The sequence below is a fragment of the Carcharodon carcharias genome, chromosome 15, assembly GCF_017639515.1.
Source record: "Carcharodon carcharias isolate sCarCar2 chromosome 15, sCarCar2.pri, whole genome shotgun sequence".
Classification (NCBI taxonomy): domain Eukaryota; kingdom Metazoa; phylum Chordata; class Chondrichthyes; order Lamniformes; family Lamnidae; genus Carcharodon; species Carcharodon carcharias.
Genome location: NC_054481.1, coordinates 63,244,473 through 63,271,421, shown reverse-complemented (window position 1 = coordinate 63,271,421; position 26,949 = coordinate 63,244,473). Strand labels below are relative to the sequence as shown.

At 42.5% G+C, this 26,949-nt stretch overlaps 1 protein-coding gene across 1 annotated transcript in view; it reads left to right on the top strand.

Moving 5' to 3' along the window:
- Nucleotides 1–21,843, top strand: part of nsmce1 (NSE1 homolog, SMC5-SMC6 complex component) — a 53,047-nt gene extending 31,204 nt beyond the window's left edge. The window contains exons 3-8 of the mRNA XM_041206459.1: nucleotides 1,220–1,341; nucleotides 5,527–5,604; nucleotides 6,563–6,709; nucleotides 6,830–6,946; nucleotides 14,681–14,801; nucleotides 21,325–21,843. Coding sequence (XP_041062393.1) covers nucleotides 1,220–1,341; nucleotides 5,527–5,604; nucleotides 6,563–6,709; nucleotides 6,830–6,946; nucleotides 14,681–14,801; nucleotides 21,325–21,398 — 659 coding nt within the window. The 3' untranslated portion in view covers nucleotides 21,399–21,843. The remainder of the gene's footprint in view (nucleotides 1–1,219; nucleotides 1,342–5,526; nucleotides 5,605–6,562; nucleotides 6,710–6,829; nucleotides 6,947–14,680; nucleotides 14,802–21,324) is intronic.
- The last annotated feature ends 5,106 nt before the right edge of the window (nucleotides 21,844–26,949 follow it).

The window sequence follows — 26,949 nt, the reverse complement described above, 5'->3', positions numbered from 1 at the left end:
TGGAATATTCGTGTTGGTAATTTCCAGTTGTGTGCATCCTATAAAAAGGGCCTTGAACTGCAGAGATTGTTTGGTTGTCTTACGGCTCATGCACAGACTGTTAACAGTAACTGAACTATTCAAACACTATGTATAGTCTAATCTTTATTTTTCTGTATTTTATATTTGCTTGTCCTGCCACAGTTTTAAAATAAGGCCCAGTGTTCTGAGTAGTTGAATGGTTCACCGAGCCACTGGTGTTCTGTCATTCGACTGTACCACGCCCATCCCTCCTTCCAAAACCTCACCAATAACAGTTTGGATTAAATCACTGTGCAACCAAGGTTGGGTAGAAGATGCTGCAAAATATCAGGAAAATACAGCTGCTGTTGGAAATCTGGCATAAAAATACACAAATGGCTGGAAGAGGAATTCAGTTGCACTTGTAAGGAGAGAAGACAGGCCCACAATTCAAGTGTGGAAACCTCTTCAAAATGCCAGCAAACTGAGTCCTTTTCAGTTGTGACTGGGCAAACCTGCCTGCTTCCTGTTTGATACTTTAGGACCTCCTGTGTGCTACCAATATCTCGTGTTCTTTGAGTGGCTTTAGGTTTAGAAATATTGTAGATATGTCTTGCTGTTACTACACATCATTTTGTTTCTCTGAAAGGTTGTTTTCACTGGAGAAAAATGCAGGGAAAGTTGCCTTTGTTAAAGAGTTACCATCACCATTGACAGTTGAGACAAAAGCAAATCATAACTTCTGTCCAAAGCATGTGTCCTGCAGCTTCCTGACCCTTTCACCAATTCAAACCTAACTAGTGTCACCTCCCTTTCCCACCTCATGCCACTCATTCCACAGCTCTCCTCTTTGTCAGCCTTTGGTTGTCATTTACTTCTCCTTTCCCAAACATCTGTCCTTGGCATACTGATATATCTTGCTCCCACGCTACCAAATACCCAGCCTTGTGCTCACTATTAAACTTGGTCGACAAGCAGCTCCCCTCTGTCCAGAGGCAGTGGCATTAGCAATAAGCTAGCAACATACTAAGTTTCTCTTATAAAGTAGGAAACTTCTCAAAACTGTTTTCCTCCTTTTTGCCTAATTAGGTTAGATTAAGGGGGGTGGGGGTAGAGCAAGAGATTGTAAGTAAATTCCCCGACAAATGACTTCTCTGTCAAAGTCTGTCTGTCACATGAGCCAGCCCTGTAACGAGTGTTCATTCTCTTCAATCTCCAGTGCATTACAGGCATGACCAGTTGGATGAATTTATCAAAAATATCAACACCCATCTACAACCTCTCTTCATGGAGATCAGGAAGGGGATGAGTGAGGTTGATGGACAGCAGCATTATGCTCTGGTGAGTGGGAAGTGTGATATCTTTGTGGTTTTCACTTCTGGTGGTTGGTAGAAGATAGGGCAGAATTTGGGCATAGTTATCTAGTGATGAAATAACCACATGCCCAGAACTATAAGTGGGGAAAAAAAAGTTGCGTCAGTTTATCAAAGCAGTGAGCATTCTACAAAAGCAAGATCTGTGAACTAACCTGGAAATGCACTGACCTCTTCAGATCTCTGTCATCTCTGTAGATGAAGGATAAGGACTGAGCAGCAAGGGCACTCTCATATCACTTATTACCCTCTTTTACTTTCTAATGCTGTCTTGGAGTCCCTGAATCCAGCACAGGAGCTGTAGAACTCTTTCCATTTTTTTCCTGTAGGTTGAGTTCCATGTCAGTGACAAACCAAAGTCAATATCTGATTTATGTTTCTTGTTTTCTTGCTGTACTTGAGTGCTTGACTCCTGACCCAAAGTTTATAGATTTGAGTTACATCCTCTTGTTTTGCCTCCAATTGAACTTCACAGAAATTGTGGATGACATTTGGTGCTCAGGCTTCGTTCCTTCCTTACACTGGTAGATGGGTATAAGCACCTCTGACACGTGTAATAAACTATCACAGCCACTGCAGGCTGATATCCCTTACTTTCTGCACCTTAAATGTCTGCTCAGGGTTGTCTGCTCAGGGTTCCCAGAAGGTTGAGTCTGAGATACACCTCCTTTACATTACGGTGAGACCCTCCATGTGCTGTATCGCTGCTATATAAGTGCAGGAGATGCAACACCTGCTCTTTTATTTCCTCTCTCCTCACTATCCAAGCCCCAAGTATTCCTTTCCAGTGATTTACATCACTTTTTAAGAAAAAAGCGCAGAGAGTGGGGAGACTTAATTTTAAAGGAGCGCAGAGAGCAGGGAGAGGTTGTTTAAAAAAGAGAGCCGGGAGAATTCATGAATAACAACGTGACGCGAGTGTAGGGAAAGCAGCTGATTGGTGAGTATTTCTAGTCTTTAAAATAAAAGCAAGGTCTTTAGTTTGTATTGAAGTCTCTTTTTTTTCTCTTTTTCTTAAAAATAACTTAAGGATAAGATCGATTCTGGTGTAGAAAAAATTAATCACAAAGTTTGAAGATTGGGGTATTCTTCAAGTCTAAAGACCAGGGATACTAGAGTAATTTATTAATAAATTAAGTACGATAGTGATGGCAGGACAGGTGATGTGTTGCTGCTACAGCATGTGGTAGCTGCTGGACACTAAGGTGATCCAGACCAAACACATCTGTAGTAAACATTTGCAGCTTGAGGATCTTTGAGTTGAGGAGCTGGAGTCTGAACTGCAGACGTTGCGCCATATCAGGGAGGGGGGGTCACACTCCTCAGATTAGGTAATTCAAACTTGTACTGTGATCGGGGACAGGAGGGTGTGACTACAGATGAAGCAAGTATGGGGACCCAGGGGGTATTGTTCAAGGAACTTTGGCCCCTGCAATTGTCCAGCAGCTTACGAGGTTCTTGCAAGCTGTGTGGATGAGAGTGGGGTCTGCAGGGAGGAGAAGCGAACTGACCACGGCAGCGTGGTACAGGGAACCATTCAAGTAGGGGGAGGAAATAGGAACACAGTAGTGGTAGGCGACAGTATAATTAGGGGATAAATGCTCTTCTCTGCAGCTGTGAGTGTGAGTCTCGAAGGTTGCGTTGCCTGCCCGGCGCCAGGGTTAGGGACAACATCTCAGGGCTGGAGAGGAACTTGGAGTGGAAGGGGAGGGATCTAGTTGTCGTCGTCCACGTTGGTACCAACAACATTGATAGGACTAGAAAGTTGGTTGTGCTGAAAGAATTTGAACAGTTAGGAGCTAAATGAAAAAGCAGAACCTCCAAGGTAATAATCTCAGGATTGCTACCTGAGCCACGGGCAAACTGGCATAGGGTAAATAAAGTCAAGGAATTAAATGATGTGGCTCAAAGATTGGTGTAGGAGGAATGGGTTTCAGTGCATGGGGCACTGGCACCAGGACTGGGGTAGAAAGAAGCTGTTCTGGCAGGATGGGCTTCATTTGAACTGCACTGGGACCAGTGTCCTGGCGAATCGAATAACTAGGGCTGTAGAGAGGGGTTTAAACTAAATGGGGGAGGGGGGGTAGGGTTTTGGTTCTGGAGAGGGAATATGTAGGCTTATAAAGCAAAAAGATATGGCAGCATTGCAGGGCAGCTATTTAGGTAATGATACCCAGCGTGTACAAACATTTAAAAAAAAGGCAGCAAATAGGGTCAAAGGGGGGGAAAAATGGTAAAAAGGCAAAATTAATGCCTCTTAAATGCACGTAGTATTCGGAGCAAAATAAATGAATTAATGGCACAAATGGAATTTAATGGGTATGATCTTATAATCAATACGGGGACATGGTTACAAGGAGATCAAAGCTGGGAACTAATATTCAGTGATAGGTGACTTTTTGGAAGGACAGGCAGGAAAGAAAGGGTGATGGGATAGCTTTGTTAGTATGAGATGGAATAAGTACGATGGCAAGAAATGATCTTGGATCAGAAGATGCAGAATCCATGTGGGTGGAGGTATGAAATAACAAGGGGAAGACGGTGGGAGTAGTCTATAGACTCCCTAACAGTAGCTATACTGTAGGGTAGAGAATAAATCAGGAGATAATGAGGGCATGCAAAAAAAAAAGGCAGCACCTTAATCATAGGTGCCTTTAATCTTCATGTACATTGGGAAAATCAAATTGGCAGAGATACCCGTGAGCAAGAACTCATAAGAGTGTATTCGGGACAATTTCTTAGAATAATATGTTATGGATCCAACCAGGGATCAGGTATTTTGGATCTGGTAGTGTGTAATGAGGCAGGCATAATAAATGATCTCAGATATCAGCCAAGATCTCATTGATTGGCAGAGCAGACTCGATGGGCTGATTGGCCTACTTCTGCTCCTACATCTTATGATCTTATTTGATTAAACTGTGCTAGTTCTTGACAGGGCTGCTATTTGGGGGAAAAGGGTGTTGAAATGCCAGTGGGCCCAGCTTTTGTGAATCAATTAAAAGAACAGTATTGACAACAGCTCTGGAAAAATCACTGGGCAAGACCTTTCAGATTTTGCTATGGGGAGGGGCATGAAGTGACTTAAAAAAAATGGAGAGTATGCAGAATCCATTAGGTTTGAAAATGGGTAGCGTATATTAACACACACAATCGGTTTATGGGGGGGCGTAATGCTCTTGAACATCCCTGACCTCTGATACTTTGCACCCTGTCCTGCCAACTGAACCTCAACCTGATCATTGTATACAAGATAGCTCATGTTCACAAGAACCTGTCCCTCAATTGTTATGATGCAGACAGAGGCCATTCAGCCCATCTTGTCTGTACCAGCTCTCCAAGTGAGTATTATGACATAGTGTCATGCTCCTGCCTTTTTACCATAACCCTACACGTTGTTTCTATTTAAATAATCATCTAATGCCCTCTTGAATGCCTCGATTGAACCTGCTTCCACCATACTTCCAGGCAGTGCATTCCAAACTCAAACCACTTGCTGTGTGAAAAAGTTTTTTCTCATATTTCATTTGCTTTTTTTGCAAATCACTTTAAATCTGTGCCCTCTTGTTCTCGATCCTTTTATGAGCGGGAACAGTTTCTCCCTATCTACTCTATCCAGCCCCCTCCTGATTTTGAACACCTCTATCAAATCTCCTCTTAGTCTTCTCTCCAAGGAGAACAGCCCCAACCTCTCCAATCTATCTTTGTAACTGAAGTTTTTCATCCCTGGAACTATTCTTATAAACTCTCTCCAAATTGTTCACATCCTTGCTACAGTGTGGCACCCAGAACTATACACAATACTCCAGCTGTGGCCTAACTAGTGTCTTATATAAGCTCATCGTAACCTCCCTGCTCTTATACACTATGCCCCTATTAATAAAGCCTAGGATACTGTATGCTTTAACTGCTCTCTCCACCGTCCTGCCACCTTCAATGATCTGTGCACATATCAAGCCAGTCCCTCTGCTCCTGCACCCCCTTAAGAATTGTACCCCTTGCTTTATATTGCCTCTCCATGTTCTAACTACCAAAATGCATCGCCTCACACTTCTCCACATTGAATTTCATCTGCCACCTATCTGCGAATGAATGCTCCCAGACTGCATGTTCTTGTAATGTGCCATTAATCTCCCTCTTGCACTTTCTCTAGATTAACCTTGCGGAGACTGAGATCACCAGGATGGCATTCGATTACACAGAAACTGAATTGGAACTGTTCAAGAAAACTGTGAGTACAAAAGTCTCTTCAGTGCCTCATATTTCAAATGCCGCACTTGTCTGTTTAAATTTCACCCATATCTGTGAAGTTTTGAGAGTTTTCTGTTGTGAAATCTCTTCAATCTTAATTAAAACTGAAGAGCTTCAAATCAGCAGTGGGTTCTAACCTTTGTAGTGAATTGTAGAAGTGAGAATTTTGTGGAACTCAAAGCCACATCAGAATTTAACACAACTCTCAACCATCTTCCTGTTCTGGAAACTTGACCTTTTCAGACCTTCCTTCCTGGGATGTCAAAATGTGGTAATAGTGCAAATTATGGGAACTCCGCACATAGGCAACTATTTCTACTGTGTCTGGCAAAACACCTGATCTGGACAAAATAAATGGAACCATGGATTTGAACAGAGTTGTGGACAAACTAACAACATCCAGCAAATGGAAATGTTAAATGTTACATTTTGCATTTTTTTGTTTTATTTAAAGGCTGTCATAAATCAGGGTTGTCTGTTTTTAATACGTTACTAGATTGATAATGTACCATAGCGCTGGCCATTCAGAGTCACACTGAAGCCTTTCTCTCAGGGCCAGTGTACCTCAGTCCAAACAAAATACCTTAGTCAGTCTCTGGTTATAGGTAGACAAATGCTGCAGAGCATTAATGATCAGCCAGTTACTGTTCCTGAGCAGCTGCTACTTGCTTCGTTTGGTTGATGGCAGAAGGATGTGTGTGTCCAGTTCCTAGCTGGAATTGGCTCCCTTCAGAATCTGAGATTGATTGGCTGCCCGAGGTAGTGTGCATGCACCTGGCCTCTTAACTGTGCCTGTTGGATTGGGAGAGTAAAGGGGCTGACATGTCAAGGGGCACCTCAACAGTAGCTTGCTAACTGATGATGGGTTGCAGTTGGGATGGATGATTGGGAACAGTTTCACATGATTTAGAATTCCATGCAAAGCTTTTTCTTTTCAGATGGACCTAGTTCTGGAGTCAGAAAGTGGGATGGTCTCTTCTACAGACATCCTGAACCTGGCTGATCAACTGCAACCCAAGAAAATGAAGAAGAAAGAAGTAGAACAAGTGCTGCAGCGGTTTGTACAGGACAGGTGGCTTTGTGAGGCAGGTGACAGCAGAAACCATGTCTCCTAATCAAAGTTACACTTTTACATGTGTGGATGAAATTTTTTTTCTCTGTGATGAATATTCTGGTGTGTTTGCTGTTCACTTTTCCCTCATTAGAATGATGGTGAGTACATTCTGAGCACTCGCTGCATTATGGAGCTGGAACAATACATTCGCAACATGTACCAGGACCTAGTGAAGGAGTGCAACATCTGCCACAACATTACTATTCAGGTACCCATGCTGTAACAGGGATGATGGGTGGGGTGAGGGGAGGTGTTCTATGTTGAAGCTTTGTGTTTGCTCCTGGGGCAGGGAGGAGAATGAATCAGAACTTTCATTCTGCTGGAATGATAAAGCAATATATAGAGCAGTGATTCCCAAACTGTGGGCTGCAACCTGAGCTCTGCCCTTTGAAGACAGCAATGCAACTCTGGAGACTCTAGCAAGACAGCACTGGACCCACTAGACCGATTCTGCCAAACAGCAATGGGCGGATGGTGAGCCCAACACTTCCTTTAACCTTAGGAAACACTTATAAATGGCGAGTGCTGTGTAGACCCATGACGTCTGTGTGTCTATTTGGTAGAGGCAGACAAGTGTAATTTAATCACTGAGTCCAAGAAAAACTCAAGAGGTCATGCAGCTCAGCTGGGAAGGTGAGGGGCAGCTTCAACTTTACTGTGTTTCTGCTCTTGTCTGCCTGTTGTACAGGTCCCTTACCCTGGGCTGGTGACTCAGCTTTGCAGGCACCAATGACTAGACCAAAGGAGGGGTGGGGTGCTGTGGTGAAGTGATAGGAGAGGAGATGATTGAGATGGACAGATTTTTAATCCGTAAGGGAATCGAGGGTTATGTAGAAAAGGCAGGAAAGTGGAGCTGAGGAGCATCCATGATCTCATTGAATGGTGGTGTAGACTCAGGCTGAATGGCCTACTTTTCCTATATCTTATGGCCTTATTATTTGTGTGTGGAGAGGGGTTGATTACTATGTACAAAGGGGGGATAAATGTTGTGGACAAATGCCACTTAGGTCCAGAGTTAGTTAAAGTTAGAGAATCTTTATTATAAGCTGCAGGGGAATGTTTCAGTGAACCGAAGCATCTCAAAGAGCGGTTTCCTCTACTTTGGAGAGACCAAACGCAGACTGGGTGGCTGCTTTGCAGAACACCTTCAGTCTGTCCACAAGCATGACCCAGACCTCCCTGTCGCTTGCCATTTCAACACTCCACCCTGCTCTCATGCCCACATGTCTGTCCTTGGCCTGCTGCATTGCTCCAGTGAAGCTCAACACAAACAGTACCTCATCTTCCGACTAGGCACTTTACAGCCTTCCGGACTGAATGTTGAGTTCAACAATTTTAGATCATGAACTCTCTCCTCCATCCCCACCCCCTTTCCGATTCTCCCCCCACCTTTTTTCCAATAATTTATATAGATTGTTCTTTTCCCACCGATTTCCATTATCTTAAAATGTATTTCCATCCATTGTTTTATCTCTACCTTTTAGCCTATTTCGATTCCTTCACCCGCACCCCCACTAGGGCTATCTGTACCTTGCTTGTCCTGCTTTCTACCCTTAATTAGCACATTCCTTAGATAATATCACCACCTTCAACACCTTTGTCCTTTTGTCTATGGCATCTTTTGGCTATCTCCACCTATCACTGGCTCTCTATCCAGCTCTACTTGTCCCACTCCCCCTTAAACCAGCTTATATTTCATCTCTCTTTTATTTTTACTTGATTCTGTTGAAGAGTCATACGGACTCGAAACGTTAACTGTGTTCCTCTCCGCAGATGCTGCCAGACCTGAGTTTTTCCAGGTATTTTTATTTTTGTTTTGGGTTTCCAGCATCCGCAGTTTTTTGCTTTCATCTCAAAGAGCAGTTACATTAAAGTACATTAACACACGAAACAGTTGCAGCTGGCCAGGCTGTTTTGTCTGCGAGTTGGTAGGAAAGTACAGGATATAAAGAAACTGCTTGAGCTTATCAGCTACAGTGACTCCGTCCCCAGCTAAGCGCACCTGGAAAACAATAACAGATGAATAGGCCAAGGGTTGTGATGGAAACGTAAAGTGAGAGAGACAGCTTTCGTGAATATAACTCACTTTATAACTCATCTTATTAACCTTTAATCCCCACATCAATCCCTCCTGTTGGCCCCAGTCAGATTACATCTGACCCAGGCGGACACAGCTCATCTGACTGGAACCTCAGCTGACTGTCCAGGGATCCTACTGGACTACTGTGGGCATCAACTCCTTGGTGCTATTTATATCCCTAGTCAATTTGTAGTTCTCTTACAGCTTTGTTGGTCATCCTAGTGATATCCACCTAGGCTTGGAACATGAATAGCCAGATTAAACACTATAAATATCATCTTGACATCGCTTCTTTAGAGGTGGTGCTGAGACAGCAACTGAGATGTATTCCCTGTTTGACATCATTACTATTTACACAACACGCGAAATCATCACCCTTTGGTAACAGCAAATGGAGATGCTGATGATCAGGATGAGCACTGAAGTGACAGTGGCAGCTGTTCTGTCTAATTCCCACCAATTATATTGTATGTGGCTTCCCACAGCTCTAGCACTAACAGAGCACCTTAATACCCTGGCCTTCCCTTTGGCTAAATCCACTTGCACTGTCCTTTTTGCTGTAACCTGACTCTTATTGGTATGGCTTCTGGCTGTCAGTCAGGTCTTTTTAACTGCTTCTCAAGCAGCTTTCCTGGTGTGTTATCTTCATTGAACTTGTTATCCTACCAAGGGCTGAAAACCCTACCCATCACAGTTCTCCCTGACAGGTGGAAATCTCCCAGGGTGAATGAGTCAAACCTGAAGACAGAATGTATTGTTGTTCCTACAGCCCAATCTTCTATAGCAGTAATTATTCTCAGCTGTCAGGAAACACCACTGGGCTGGAGATGCCTGGACTGTTTGAAGGGCCCTACTTTGACTGTCACTGGGGAATTGCCATTCATTGATCTTAAGGCGTTACATGCACACTATGTAATGTGATTCGGTACAGCACTCATCTGTAGTCATGAGCAACATGCTGTCAGTCCCTTTTACCATATATGCATATGATTGTATTTTATACACTAATCCATCTTTGACCACCTCCTAGATATTCAACTTTATACCCCTCCCTGGGTACATTCTTAGATATCTACTTGTGACGCCACAAGGTACTAAGTATTCTTTTTCCCTGCCGCTGGCCAGTTGTGTTATCAGTAGCTCTCTTCTTCCTAGCTCCAGATTACTTAAATTTGAACTACTGATCTCCCTGTGTATATGCCAGAGTACAGTCCCAAGCTTAATATCCTTGATATCTAATTGCACATTATCAATTAGATCTTGGGCCAGTACATCACAGATCCATCCTTTGGACTGGGAATGAGTTGACTATTATGGCCTCTTCCAGTTCTGACAATCATTTAGTAACCCCTTCCCCTCTAGCTCTACAGCTATGAATTCGTATTTTGTTCCTTGAGCAGAAAATTACAGACCTCTAGTGTACTCTTGCGCCACCCATGAGGCATAATCGTTTATACTTGAGAATTGCCATGAATTCAAGACCAAATTAACACTACCGCGTAGTCTTCCCCCATCCCTAAATATGCTGCTTACTCCAGGAGCTATACAAATTTTATAATCACTGATTAGCTGCTGCAGCTTGTGCCCTACCCAAGTAACTGATTTGAGATGATCCCCCATGATTATCCTTCAGTATTGGGATTATTCTACTCAAGTTACATGTTACTTCTAATGTGACCATGGTAACATTGTACAACAATATTTCCTGGTTCCCTATTCCAATCATGCCATCCTTGGGTGGCGGCACAGTGGTGGGACACTGCGTCGGCTTTCGATAAACGCATGTTCTTAAATTGAAACATCTTATATCAATGCCATCCTAATTAATTGATTAATAATGTTGGTGCACAGTTCTTGACAACATTGTCTTTGAAGCCTTGGGTAAGAAATACCATCCCTTGAGATTGCCAAGGCCTGCTATTGTGTTGCAGCTGGGGTTCATCAAGCGCAATGTCATGCCCATTCAATTCAGGTGGCTCTGCAATGTAATTTGTCTTTCCCAAGTCAGGTCCCATGGGTACTACAACTGTTTGTGTTGTGTGTGAACTTGAGGTAATCTTATCTGATTTCCACATACTGGGTTTCTTTACCCACTCTCTCCTGCCTCCTTTAAGAAGTTGCCCAGGATGCAGACAGGTGCTTGTGTTGATGATTACGATGGGCGCTTCCTACGCTGCTGCAGTTACCAGGAGGGTGATCTGAAATAAAATAATTTAAGAAATCTGCTGCTGGTAGAAACAGAATGTGAGTCATAAAGTTTAACCTGAGGCCAGTGTTTCCATCAATCCCCCGCTAGCATATCCAAACATATGCAAGTGTCACTGGCTATCAGGATTATGTGAGGCCCTATCCAACGGGTGCTGGTCCTGGTTTGGAAGACACTCTCTTTACCATTACTTAGTCCTGTAACTCTACTTAGGTGATTTAAGCTCAGTTCCCTGTCTCTCCCTGTCAGCAGCTTCTTACTGATATTTTACTTCACTTTCATGCCTTGGAGTTGCCTGTGCAATGGCTTCTTGGTCAGAATCCATTTGCAGGGGAACTCCCCACCTGCAGGTATCACCTCAACAATATTCCTTATTCTTTTGCAGGTTCATTGTTAATTTCTGGGCTATTATATAAGAACGTGTAATTAAAACAACATTTTTTTTGATCCCAAAAAATCACCTAGACTGATTTTCCATTAGCCTTTTTTATGAAAATTAGAATTTGTGTATCCCGTTAAACGCCAGGCAAATTTCCCTTTGAATGTTTAAAATAGCAACTCGTGAAGTTATTTTATCAATTCTAATTTCAGAAACAATTGCCCAGGTTTGTTGGCTATAAATGATGATTTTGAAAAGTCTGATACTCATTGGTCAGTGTGTTTGCATCAAATCTCCTGTTCTCAAGCACTTTGTCTCGAAAGATAACAAATGGTAACAAACAGCCTGAATTGTTAAGGCCAGGTCTCTGAAAGGCAAAGGCTTCAAGCTGTGCTTTAATTCTCAAAGCTGTTGGATTCACTTGGAGCTGGAAACCATCATATCTGTAAATTTAGAAACTTAAAATCTAATAATGCTCAATATAGTTTTAGTAATCTGAAGGTGTGTGATAAATTTAAAAGCACGCAGCTGTCAGCACAAAAGAGTTAACTCTGCTGTGTGTTGGGGGTGAGAGGGGTTGGAGAAAACGTGGCATGGAATCGCATCACTTCATGTAACTTCTTTAAAGCCCACTTCCATCAGGGAAGTTCAATCGAAAACCAAACTCTGTTTTAGACCTGCTTTATTTAATTCTTTTGTTAGCTCTTCTTCAGCTTTGGCCAAATTTAGATTAAATTCCAATTGTTTTGAAACATTTCAGCATTTTATAATTGTTTCTCACTCAATATGTGTTGAGTTTATCCTTTTTCTCCTTTAAAACATTTCAATTTTTGATGTTTGCTACTTAACCACATTTAAAAGAAATAGTAAAACATGTTAATTTGAATTTTAGCAGTTCTTTTTAAAATGTTTTGAAAAGTTAAAATTGGATTGCTGCCAAGCTATCTTTATATTTTGAGAACAAACTGGTCTTTTCACAGTTGTACAACTACATTTTAAACACTCTTTCAGCACAGAAGCTTGCAGCATTTTAAATTAATGTCAATTGTTTCCAAACCTTTAAAAATACTTCCTTTCTGCTTTTGAGAACTTTGCCAGGAACCATACCTTAAACCTTTAAATTTGTAAGAAGTCTCTAACCCAAGATCAATCCAACTCGGGATCAGTTGTTTCAAAATTCCAATTTACACTATTGAACATTAAAACTATCCTGTTCTCACTTGTGTGAAATTGTATCCAGATTAAAAATCCCACGTATTTATCAACACGTTCAAGTTGCAATTTTTTGGCCAGATAGCTCAACTTGAACCTTATAACTGAAGATACTGGTTTGTTTAATTGCGCTTTCCTTTAATCCAACTCATTAAACTACCCCGTTCCCAAAGTGCTGAGACTCCTATGCAAAATTTCAGTTTGGGGAAGAAAACACAATAAAGCGCTCTCTCTCATATTATCTACACAGATTCTTTATTGCACACTTTCCATTCTCTGCTCATATGGTATCTGTCTTAACAACCCAAAAATTAAAGGTGGTTTTGATTATTCTTTCTACAAATAAAACTGTAATTAAAGCCAAAGGGAAAAGTAAATGTTTACAATAAAACGTTCGTATTCTCGAAACCTGCTTCGAATGAAACATCAAGCTACAGTGGAGGTGGGGGGGAGAAGAGGGATCTTTCGAGGTTTCCACCTATAGGATCAATCCAAAGTGAGCGAAGCTCACATTTCCTCTTTCCTGATTTTAAAATACAGCCACTTAAACCAAATACGCAAGACCAGGCGCAAAAGGTTAACCAAACTTTAGTGCAGAGACTTATAGACGCTTGGCATTGACATGCAGATACAAAAGAAAATCCCAGGATTCTGATTAATTACACAAACAGCAAATTACACACAAGTTTTCTCTTTTGTTAGCTTGGGATTCATTTGGGGTCCCAACCATCATTTATCATATTACTCTACTTTTGTGAATTTCCTGAACAGGTATTCTGTGATGGGCCCTGAGTGCCCACCTCCTTCCCTGCCATCCTTTCAGGTTACGTTCTATAGCACGACTGGCTTTCGCCTATCTAGTGCTTGCAACCTGTCTCTTCTGGGCCCTCGACCCTTTGCACAAGACTCTTCGCCTTTGGTACTATCAATTAAGTATTCCCACCTTGACCCTATCAAGCTGACTAACAGTTGTGAGGCTTTTCACTTCAGAGGAGTGCCATTAAGCCCCCTACCCAGCTGTCTATCAGCTGTCAGTGATCTCCACTATTATTCACTTTATTATTCTTTACCTTTTTTCCCTTACTTTCAGCCACTCCAACTCCATTCAAATATTCAGGATCCCAGAGGTTCCAAGGAGGCCCCAGTTAGGGGAGGCCGCAGTTAGACCTAACTAAACACGGGTGGTATAAAATAAATAATACTCACTGTGGTCTCTGCCGTCTGCGGAGACCTTCCTTTAATCGGAGCTGTTAGTGGATCCTGTTCATGATGCCAAGTTGTTGTGGGACAAATGCCACTCTTGAGTCCAGAGATGGTTAAAATTAGGGAATCTTTATTACAAACATGTAGGGGAATGCTTCAGCAAATCAAAGCATCTTAGACAGCAGTTACAGTAACATATATTTATACACAATACAGTTGTAGCTGGTCAGGCTATTTTGTTTGCAGGTTATTGAGGAAGTACAGGATGTAAGAAAAACAAAATACAACTCGAAAACAACTCTGGCTTATTGGCTCTAGCAAAACACATATAGGAACACAATAGCAGCTGTATAGGCCAAGTACATCAAGGGTGGAAAAATACAGTGTGAGAGACAGCTTTCATGAATGTAACTATAACACATTAATTGTATTAACTCTATCCCCCACATTAAAGTGAAGAGGGACTGATTACAATGTGGGTTGGGTGGGGGGGAGAGGGGCTTCATTGAATCTTCTGTCACTGGGGAAATTAGAGAGCTTGGCTGAAACCTACATGAGTACATATATATTTTTACAAATGTGCTTTAAAAACAGATTTTCAAATTCATGATGTATGTTGATCCATAATACACGAACTTTAATGATCATAAACTGAATTTTACTAAGCTGCTTTATTGCTGTTTTGTTTTTGCTGGCATTAATTTTCATAAGTTAAAATGGGGTCATGTTGGAAAATAGTTTGGGAAGTATTGACAGAGAGACAGGCCACTCACCTGAGCCACTGTGGGCCTTTTACTCTCGGTGTTGTGTCTACTATTTCAGCTATTTGATTAAATTTCCTTAAACTGTGTTTTACTTCTAGGGCCAAATGTGTGAGGTCTGTGGAGCCAAAATTCATTTCCCCTGTGCTGCAAAATACTTCCGAGGCCGGGGTGACCCTTGCTGTCCAAACTGTAGGCAGTTCTGGCCTCATGAGATCCCAGGTAACAGCTGTTTAATCAGCAAGATTATTATGTTAAGTGCATTAATTAGCCCTGGTCTCCGCCTACATCTAATCCATCTATAAATAGCTGGAGTACTCAAGGTCAAACCATTGAATTCTGTTTGCAAAGGTTTATAATGGGTGGGTGGATATTTACAGAAAGCAGATATTAAAATTAGGACACAGAGTCACATGGTTCTTAGAACTCCACAAAATGAAACCTGCTGTTTATTCACCCAGGGGATTTTCACTGAACCACCTGTTTCTGTTCTGTAAACGTGCTGTTATCAGGAGTCCAGGGTAAATGTTCTGTAGATTCTGGTCTGTTGCTGGCAGCACTGAACAATGTGTTTACTTAACTTCTGAACCATATTTTCTATGAAGTATTTTTCAAGTCTGTAACTTAAAATTTTTACTGAATTACTCCTCCAACCTCACCTCCAACGTTAAATGCTGGGAGCTCATGGACTTCATTATCACAAAGATTGAACAGCTACCTTTGCAGCATCCCTCCTCATACTATCTCATTGAGCTAAAGTTCCCTGCTGCCCTACATCTTTCTCTAGTTTTTCTCCTATCTCAAGTCCTACCTGCACTCATCTTGTCCATGAGATCCATCTCCTGCTCCCTTGACCATATCCCCACTTAACTGCTGATCACCCAACTTCCAATCCTGGTCCCCATGTTGGCTGATATTGCTAATAGTTCTAAGAACAAAAAAAGCTGGAAAAACTCAGGTCAGGTAGCATGTGGAAAGAAACAGAGTTAGCAGGAAGATAGAAATGTAAGAGTTTTGAAGCCAGTGGAAAGGGGGAGGGGGCAGCAAGAAAAAAGGAGAAGGTCTGTCATAGGGTGGAGGACAGGGGAGATTAAATAACAAAAGATTTCAAGATGCAACTGCCAAAGAGAGTAGTAATAGATAAAGACACAAAGATTCTTGTTCTTTGAGCTTGCGTTGAGCTTCAGAACTGTAGCAGGCCATGGACAGAAAGATCAGCATGGGAGCAAGGTGGAGAATTAAAATGGCAAGCAAGCAGAAGCTCAGTGCTTGTGAACTGAATGGAGGTGTTCCGCAAAGCAGTCACCCAGTCTCCGTTTAATCTCCCCATGTAGAGCAGACTACATCGTGAACAGTACATACAGTATACTAAATTGAAAGAAGTACAAGTAACTTGTTGTTTCAGTTGGAATTTTTGGGGCCTTGGACAGTGAGAAGAGGAAGTGAAAGGGCAGGTATTGCATCTCCTATGCTTGCATGGAAAGGTGCAACATTGAATTTAACAACTTTAGATCATAACCTCTGCATCCATCTTGTTCTAAATTTTTTTTGTTTTGCTGGGTCAGTCTTCATCTTGTTTCTTTCTTTATCCCTTCATGTTGCATTCACGTGGTTTTTATGTAGCAATTCACATCTCATTTTGTGTGCGAGAGTAGGACCCCCGAGCCAGGCAGTCAGCACCTAGAGGAGAGTGCGAGAGGAGGACCCGAGCCAGGCAGTCAGCAACACCTAGAGGAGAGTGTGAGAGCAGGACCATGGGACAGGGAGTCAGCAGCACCTAGAGGAGGATGTGAGAGGAGGACCCCGAGCCAGGCAGGTCAGCAGCACCTAGCACCTAACATCACAGGGGAAACATAAGTTCATTGGTTGGTGAGAAATTGTTGTTGGGGAGTGTCATCAAGTAGCTGACAATCATTGTTTTTAAAAGAAGGGGCTACTTACATTTAAGAAAGAAACACGAGCAATAGGGAAATAAAGTTTGAGTTGAGGCCAGGTAAAATAAAGTTGCATAAGTAAACCAAAGTAAAATAAACATAAGGGAAGTAAATTGAAGACATGCAGGACAGCTTGGTCTTGTGGAATGGATGCCCTGTATTTTTTGTGGGAAGTTGTGGACATTACCAGTGTATTGGCTGACCACATGTGCAGGAAGTGTCACCAGCTGCAGAACCTTGAGCTCTGGGTTCCGAGCGGCGGCTGAAGTCACTGTCGCATATGCAAGGCTGAGAGCTTTGTGGATAGCACGTTCAGAGAGGTGGTCACACCGCTGCTTAGGAGCCTGGAGGCAGAGAGGGAATGGATGACCGCCAGGCAGTCCAAAAAAATTAGGCAGGTAATGCAGGAGTCCTGCTCCCCAATCGATTTTCCATTTTCGATACTGGTGAGGGCATTGGTTCCTCAGAGGATGCAGTGAGAGCCAAGTTTGTAGCAGCACAGTCAGCTTTGCTGTACAGGGGTGGAGAAAGTGGAGAGGAAGAGCAGTAATAATAGGGGATTTATTAGGGGAACAGACGAGCATTTCTGTGGCCATAGATGTGACTCCAGGATGGTATGTTGGCTCCCTGGTGCCAGGGTCAAGGATGTCACGAAGTGACTGCAGGACATTCTTATGGGGGAAGGCGATCAGCCAGAGGTGGTCCATGTTGGTACCAATGACTTAGATAAGAAAGGGAATGAGATCCTGAAAGTAGACTTTAGGGAGCTAGAAAGGAGATTGAAAAACAGGACCTCTAAAGCAGTAATCTCAGGATTACTCCCAGTCTCACGTGTAAGCGAGTATAGAAATAGTGAACTGAACGAATAAACACGAGGCTGGAAAGCTGGTGTAGAAAGTAAAGGCATCTGGACTGGTTCTGGAGAAAGTGGGACCTGTATAAGCTGAACGCTCTACACCTGAACAGAACTGGGATGAATATCCTTGCAGAGAGATTTGCTAGTGCTATTTTTTGGCGGGTGGTGGGCAGGGCAGGGTGGTTTAAACTCGGTTGACAGGAAGATGAGAACCTGCGGCTAAATTCAGAGTAGGCAATGGGAGATGGAGCATTAGTGAGTGACTCTGAAAGACAGAAGCAGCACAAGTTAGAAAGTGTACAGCACAAGAATTTGGCAGTGTTAAAAAGTATATATGTAAATGCAAGGAACATAGTAAATAAAGCCAGTGAGCTGAGAGCACAGCCACAAGGCAGCACGATATCATTGCTAAAACACAAATTTGGCTTGAGGGGCAAAAAGGATGTGACAACAGGACACTTGGAAAATATCAAAGTCAACATGGATTTCTGAAAGGGAAATCATGTTTGACAAACCTATTGGATTTCTTTGAGGATGTAACTAGCAGAATAGTCAGCACGTAACAAGCCCAATGAGAGGGGGCACAATTCTAGATTTCGTCTTAGGAAACGAAGCTGGGAAAGTGGATGAAGTAGCAATGGGGGACCATTTTGGAGATGGTGACCATAATAGTTAAATTTAGCATCATTATGGAAAAGGACATAAACTGTGTTAACTAAACTAAAACATAAACTAAAATGGGGGGAGACAAATTTTACAAAGGTGAGGGGTGAGCTGGTGAGAGTGGACTGGATATAGCTATTAAAAACTGTCAAACCAGTGGGAGGCATTCAAAGGTGAGATTCTATGGGCACAGTGTAGACATATCCCTATAAAGAAACAGGGTGCTACTGCTAAAGCTAGAGCCCTCTGGTTATCCAGAAATATACAGGCCAAGATAAAGCAGAAAAAGAAAGCTGTTATGGCAGTCACAAAAGACTTACTACTGTAGAAATAAAAACAAAAAAACTGCGGATGCTGGAAATCCAAAACAAAAACAGAATTACCTGGAAAAACTCAGCAGGTCTGGCAGCATCGGCGGAGAAGAAAAGAGTTGACGTTTCGAGTCCTCATGACCCTTCGACAGAACTAGTTCTGTCGAAGGGTCATGAGGACTCGAAACGTCAACTCTTTTCTTCTCCGCCGATGCTGCCAGACCTGCTGAGTTTTTCCAGGTAATTCTGTTTTTGTTACTACTGTAGAAAGCCTGGAGAAGTATAGAAAGTACAGGGGTGAAGTAAAATTGGAAATTAGGAAAGCAAAGAGGCAATACAAAAAAATATTGGCAGGTAAAGTCAAAGAATAGTTTTGCCAGTACATTAAGAGCAAGAGAATAACTAAGGAAAAGGTAGGGCCTATCAGGGATGTACATGGTACTTTGTAGGTGATGCAGATGTGGGCATGTTTCTCAATGAGTACTTTGTCTCTGTGTTCACTAAGGAGAGGGATGATACAGACATTCTAATTAAAGAGGAATGTGAAATATTAGATACAATAAACATGAGAGAGGAAGTACTGGAGGGATTGCCATCCTTGATGGTGGATAAATAACCAGGGCCAGATGGATTGTAGCCCAGGCTGTTGAAGAAGGAAAGCCAGGGAGGAAATAGCAGATGCTCTGAGGATCATTTTCCAATTCTCACTAGATACAGGTGAGGTCCCAGAAGATTGGGGGTATGCGAACGCTGTATCGTTATTTAAAAAGGATGCAAGGGATAGGCCAGAAAATTATAGGCCGGTCAGTTTGACTTGGTGGTGGGCAAATTATTTGGAAACAATTCTGAAAGACAGGATAAACTGTCACTTAGAAAGGCATGGATTGGTCAGGGATAGTCAGCATGGTTGTGTTTAGAAAAGATTGTGTCTTACTAACAATATTTTTTGAGGATTGATGAGGGTAGTGCCATGGATGTTGTCTACATGGATTTCAGTAAGGCATTTGACAAGGTTCCACATAACAGACTGGTCAAGAAAGTGGGATCTCATGGGATACAGGGGAAGGTTGGATCCAAAATTGGCCCAGTGACAGGAAACGTGGTAATAGTCGAATGTTTTTGCGAATGGAAAATGGTTTCCAGTGGTGTTCCACAGGGCTCAGTGTTGGGGCCCTTGCTGTTTGTTGTATATATTAGTGATTTAAACTTAAATGTGGGAGGCATGATTGGGAATTTTGAATATGACACAAAAATTGGCCGTGTAGTTGATAGTGAAGAGGATAGCTGTTGACTTCAGAATTATATCAATGGTTTGGTTGTGTGGGCGGGAGGAGAAGTGTGAGGTAATGCATTTGGGGAGGGTAAACACAGCAAGGGAATGTTCAATAAATGGGAATTGAGAGTTTGAGGAAGCGAGTGACCTTGGAGTGCATCTCCACAGGTCCTTGAAGGTGGCAGGAGAGATGTTCAACGTGTGGAAAGCAAATATATGGAAAGCTTTCCTTTATTGGGTGAGGTATTGAATAAAAAAGCAGGGATGTTATGATGGAGTTGTATAAAATGCTGGTTGGGCCACAGCTGGAATTTTGTGTACAGTTCTAGTCGTCATATTACAGGAAGGACATAATTGTTCTGGAGAGAGTACAGAGGAGATTTACAAGGATGCTGCCAGGGCTTGAAGATTGCAGCTATGATGAGCGATTGGATAGACTAGGCTTGTTTTCCTTAGAACAGAGGAGGCTAAGGGGTGACCTAATTGAGGTGTCAAAATTATGAGGGGCCTAGATAGGGTAGACAGGAAAGACTTGTTTCCCCTAGCTGAGGGGTCAATTACCAGGGAGCATAGATTTAAGGTGATTGGTAGAAGGATTAGAGGGGACATGAGGAAAAACTTTCTCACCCAGAGAGTGATGGGCGTCTGGAATTCACTGTCGGTGAAGTTGCTGGTTGAGGCTGAATTGCTCAGCTCATTTAAAAGGTACCGTAACCTGCAAGGCTACAGACCGGGTGCTGGAAAGTGGGATTAAAATGAGTGGCTAGTTTTTTTTTCTTTTTGGCTGGCACAGAGACAGTGGGTTTAATGGCCTCTTTCTGCACCACAACCTTTCTATGGTTCTACAATCTTTGTTTCTTTACTGTATCCATTATCTTTCTCTTTGGCTGTTGCATCATGAAATCTTTTGTTATTTAATCTCCCTCGGCCTCTACCCTATCACAGATCTTACCATTTGTTCTTTGAACCCCTCTCATAGGTATAAATTAAGCATTTTTAAGCCAATCTTCAGATCTGGTGAAAAGAAATCAACTCGAAATTCTCCCCACAGATGCTGCCTGAGCTACTGAGTTTTTACAGCTTTGGTTCTAATTTCAGATATCCAGCTTCCACAGTATTTTGCTGTTAACAGTTCTGACTCCAGGTGTTGACCCTCTCTCCTTTAAATCTTCTATCATTGTCCTCTCATAAAACTGAACTGACTCCCACTGTCCTGAGAAACTACTCCCCGTCACCTCCAACTTCTTTCAAGTCTTTGAATGTGTGCTGCCTGTCAAATCTGTGCCCATCTTTACTTGAATTCCATGTTTGAATGCTTCCAATCAGGTTTTCACCCTGCCACAGTACAGAAACAGCTCTTAATGTACAAATGACATCCTATGTGACTGTGACAAAGGTAAGCTTTCCCTCTTCGACCTTTGCAACCTGTCTGCAGCCTTTGACACGATTGACAACACCATCCTCTTCCAATGTCTCTCCACTGTCATTCAGCTGGATTGGTCATGTCTGGTTCTATTATCTATTCAGTCAGTGCCAGAGACTCATTTGCAATAGCATCTCTTGCACCGCACTGTTACCACTGCTGCCCTCACTAGCGTGATTCCTTATTTCAACTATATGTATCATGCTAATGCACTGAGTCCTTTTTGCAAAGCAACAACACAACTTGTGACTGCTCATTTTAACATCAGTTCTTCTCTTCACCCAGATGTCAGTAGGACTGAGCAATCAATGCCCCCTCCATCCTCCACACCAAAGACGCGACGCCGATATCGGGAATGAGTTGCTAAGAGAAGTAAAGCAGCAAAGGACAATGTCAAATCTGCAGAAAAATGGAAGGACATTTGGGGGATGGGTGGGGAAGAAGAGGATTGAACCTGTGCTGTGAAATAGAATTTGTTCTCAGCAAGCTTGTCTTCTGATATTCTATAACCTTTACTGCATTGTATTACACATTTACGTGTAGTCCCCACTATGCAGTGGCTCTACTTGTTGTTGTGCAGCCACTTACTAGACCCTCAGGGCCACCTGGCCAGTTGGCCCATTGCCTGGAGTTCGCTCTGAACCTTGTCTCGAGAGATTACAGAGCTCGGAATGTGCAACAATCTCTATTGGGGTCCATCTTGGAGACAGAGGTTCAGTGGTAGAAATCTTGTTTCCATCAACAGGTGTTATGCAATGTAAAATAGGAATGATTAGTTGTTACTAAATAAAATGTAACCTTTAACCTCTGATTCCTCCTCATTCTACTGAGGTAGGCAGATACCCCAGGCCACTTAAAGTACTAACGCTAACATCGCAAGAACAACTCCACCTGAACATGCAATGTGAATCTGGTGCAGAGAGGGAATTTGTTTGGGAGCACCTAGCACAAAGGAAGATGGTTGTGGTTGTTGCAGCTCGATTGTCTCAACTCCAGGACATCAGCAGGAGTTCCTCAGTGTAGTGTCCTTGGCCCAACCATCTTCAGCTGCTTCATCAATGACCTTCCTTCCATCACAAGGTCAGAAGTGGTAATGTTCACCATTCGCGACTCCTCGGATACTGAAGCTGTCCATGTCCAAATGCAGCAAGACCTGGATAGGTGGCAAGTAACGTTCATGCACACAAATACCAGGCAATGACCATCTCCAACAAGAGAGAATCTAACCATTGCTGAATCCCCCATATAAACATCCTGGGGGTTACCATTGACCAGTAACTGAACTGGACTAGTCATATAAATAACGTGGCTACAAGAGCAGGTCAGAGGCTAGGAATTGTGCGACAAGTAACTCACCTGACTCCCCAAAGCTTGTCCTCTTATCTACAAGGCTCAGGACAGGGGTGTGTTGGAATACTCTGCTTGACTGCAGGTCCAACAACACTAAAAGCTTGACACCATCCAGGACAAAGCAGCCTGCTTGACTGGCATCCCATCCACAAATATTCACTCCCTCCACCACCGAGGCAGAGTGGTAGCAGTGTGTATCATCCACAACAAGTACTGCAGGAACTCACCAAACTTAGACAGTATCTTCCAAACCCATGACCACTACCATCTAGAAGGCCAAAGGCAGCAGATAGATGGGAACACCACCATCTGAAAGTTTCCTCCAAGTCACTCTCCACCCCGACTTGGAAATATATCGCTGTTCCTTCACTTACTGGGTCAAAATCCTGGAACTCCCTCCATAAAAGCACATACACCACTTGGGCTACAGCAGTTCAAGGCAGCTAACTACCACCACCTCAGGTAATTAGGGATAGGCAATAAATGCTAGCCTAGCTAGTGATGCCTACATTCCAATGGAAAAAAAGGAACTTTTTTTTAGGTTTTTAAACCTTTAAGTAGCTAGGTGAGTGTTTTTCTGTGGTCTCTATGTGAAGAATCTGTAACATGCTATCACTTTACTAAATGAGTAACTTAAACAAGATAAGCCAATTAAGTAATCTAAAAAGGTCAAATAGACATGGAAGGGCAGATAGTATTCTGTAACTGCAGGGAATGGGTGTTTGTGGAGATCATTGCGATCCTGGACAACCACATCTGTGGTAATTATCTGCAGCTTGAGTAACTTCAGCTCAGAGTTGCTGAGCTGGAGGCTGAACTGTAGCATCAGGGAGGCAAGAGTTATCTGGACACTTAATTCCAGGAAGGCATTGTACCCCTTAGGTTAAGTAGCACTTGAGCTTTTCAGCAATCAGGGACAGGAGTGTGTGATTACAAGTCAGGCAGATATGGGGATCCAGGATATAATGATAGAGGATTCTTGGCCCTTGACTTTGCAACATTTGGAATTCCTGGTTAATCAATGCCTGGCCAGGGATAAAGACATCTCACAGTGGGAGAAGAACTTGAAGTAGAAGGATCCAATTGCCATGGTCCACATAGGAACGAATTACAGGCAGAACTAGGAATGATGTTTTACTTTTCTATTCATTCATGGGTTGTGGGCTTTGCTGGCTGGGCCAACATTTATTGCCCATCCCTAGTGGCCCTTGAGAAGGTGGCGGTGAGCTGCTTTCTTGAACTGCTGCAGTCCATGTGGTGTAGGTACACCCACAGTGCTGTTAGGAGGGGAGTTTCAGGATTTTGACCCAGTGACAGTGAAGGAAGTGATATATTTCCAAGCCAGGATGGTGAGTGACTTGGAGGGGAACTTCCAGGCAGTGGTATTGCCATCTATCTGCTGCCCTTGTCGTTGTAGATACTAGTGGTTGTGTGTTTGGAAGGCACTGTCTAAGGAGCCTTGGTGAATTCCTGCAGTGCATCAGTGGTGGAGGGAGTGAATGTTTGTGAATGTGGTGCCAATCAAGTAGCTGCTTTGTCCTGGATGGTGTCCATGTGTTGTTGGAGCTGGACTCATCCAGGCAAGTGGGGAGTATCCCATCACACTCCTGACTTGTTCCTTGTAGATGGTGGATGGGCTTTGGGTAGTCAGGAGGTGAGTTACTCATCTCACAATTCCTAGCCTCTGACCTGCTCTTATAGCCATACTTTTTATATCGCTAGTCTAGTTCCGTTTCTGGTCAATGGTAACCCCAAGGATGTTGATCGTGGGGGACTCAGTGATGGTAATGCCATTGAACATTAAGGGGTGATGGTTGGATTCTCTCTTGTTGGAGAGTTTTAGGAGTTAGTGCCCAAATTAAAAGCAAAGCTTCAAAGCAAAGGTAATAGGGCATCATACACCATCCTGACTTGGAACTATATCACTGTTGCTTCACTGTCACTGGGTCAAAATCCTGGTACTCCCTCCCTTGACAGCACTGTGTACACCTATATCCTATCGACTGCAGCAGTTCAAGATGGAGATTTGCCATCTGCTTCTCAAAGGCAACTAGGGTTAGACAATAAATGCTGGCCTTGCCAGCAATGCTCTCCTCCCCTGAATAAATGATAAAAATTGGGAAGCTACATTAAAAGATATGACAGTAGACAAGGAAAGGGTAACATTTAAAGAATGAACACAATTTGCAAAATATTGTGGCAGACAGGTGAAATTCTAATGACGAGTAAGGAAATGGCAGATATTAAAGAAATGCTTTGTATCTGTCTTCACAGTAGAAGACAAAAAATATATTTCAAAAATAATGGTCATTCAAGGGTCTATTGAGAATGACAACGTAGTACCATTTCTTTTAAGTGTCTTAAATTATCCTGGACCAAATGACCTGCATTCTAGGGTTTAAAAACATGTAGCAGTAGAGATATTGGATACATTGGTTTTGATCTTCCAGAATTCCTTTGATTCTATAACAGTTCCCAATCATTGGAAGGTTGCAAAAATAACCATCATTTACAAAAGGAAGAGAGAAAATGGAATTATAGGCCAGTTAGCATAACAATAGATTCTAGCATTTTGCATAATATTAACAGGGATGAATTAACAGGGCATGCAGAACATAAGATTAAACTAAGTCAACACGATTTATAAAGGTGATGAAATCATGTTTGACAAATCTGTTGAGTTTTTTTTTGAGGCCGGTTGGGTGAGTGGGTAAGAGCATGATGTATGGAATACAATATGGTGAGGTGTGAAGTTATCCACTTTGGTAGGAAAAATAAAAATGCAGCATATTTTTGAACAGAGAGAATGGGAAATGTTTCCCTTCAGAGGGACCTTGGGTGTCTTTGTACATGAATCACAAAGGTAGCATGCAGGTTCAGCAAGCAATTAGAAAGACAAATGATATGTCAGATTTTGTTAACAAGGGATTGAAGTATAAGAGTAAATACATCTTATTACAATTAACAGGGCACTGGTGAGGACGCGCCTGGAGTACTGAGTGCAGTTTTGGTCTCCGTACCTAGGGACGGACATACTTGTTCTAAAGGGAGCACAGCAAAGGTTCACTGGTCTGGTTCCTGGGATAAGGACCTGATTAGACATGGCCTATATTCCCTAGAGTTAGGAGAATGAGAATTGATCGCATTGAAACATATGAAATGCGTGGGATGCTCAGTCATTGAGTATATTTGAGATAAAGGTTCATTTTTAGGTATTAAGGGGTATGATGGAAGGTGGGAGTTGAGGTAGATGATCAGCTGTGATCCTGTTGAATGGTGGAGCAGGCTTGAAGGGCCATATGGCCTACTCGAGCTCACATTTCATGTTTTGAACTGGTACTGTTTCAGTGATTGACCCGTGACTAGTACTGCAGTACAGCACTAAAAGCAATGTGCCTTACTGAATCCCCTACCTCCGATTCAACAACAATTTTAATTTAATTATCATTAATAGATAAGAATTATGCAGCACTGAAAATAAAGCTGACATGCGATAAAGAGGATGAACAAGACTTTTTGTTATTAACTATAATATATAGGCTGAAGTAAAAGTGAGCATCACAGAATGATATAGCACAGGAGGAGGCCACTGGGGCTTTGTGCCTATGTTGGTAATTTGAAAAAGATATCTAATTAGTCCCACTCCCCTGCCAAATTTTTCAATTTCCTTTGGAAGTTGTTATCAACCTTCTACAACCCTTTCAGGCATAATTCCAAATAATTTGTTGGAAAAAATGTTCACCATGGGCTGAATTTTACAGGGATGGTACTGCGCTCATTCCCATTCAATAATATTGAGTCCAGAAGGCTGTAGAGTGTGAAGACAAAAGATAAGGTGCTGTTCCTTGAGCTTATGAATTTCATTGGAACAATGCAGCTGGGCATGGACATTAAAGTCAGAGTGGGAACAAGGTGGAGAATTAAAATGGCAAAGCTCAGGGTCATGCTTGCGGACTGGAAGGTGTTCCGTAAGGTGGTCATCCAGTCTACGTTTGGTCTTCCCAATATAAGTGAGACCATATCGTGAACAGTGAATACAATATATTAAAGTGAAACAAGTACAAGAAAATTCTGTTTCACTTGGAAGAAATGTTTGGGGCTTTGGATGGTGAGAAGGGAGGTGGTGTTAGGGGTAAATGAAGAATGGATCAAGGTGTCTCAGTCAATGGTTCCTTCAGAATGCTGGAAGAGGAGGGGAAAATGTGTTTGGTGGTTGTGTCACAATCTGGAGAAAATGGAGGAGGACGATATATTGAATGCAGAGGCTGCTGGAGTGGAAGGTGAGGAGAACCCTATCATGGTTCTGGGAGGTAGGGGTGAGAGCAGATGTGCATGAAATGGATCAGACAGTGGAGGGCCCTGTCAGCCACGTTGGATGGAAATCCTCAGTTAAGGAAAAAGGAAGACTGCATCATCAACAGGTGCAACAGAGAAACTGGGAGAATGGAATGGAGTCCTTTGAGGCTCTGAGTTCTGGTTTATGGCTGTGTTTATCTTTGGACTGTTTAATGTTTATTTGCTCAGACTGTAATTGATTTTATTCTTACTCACAGATCAGTG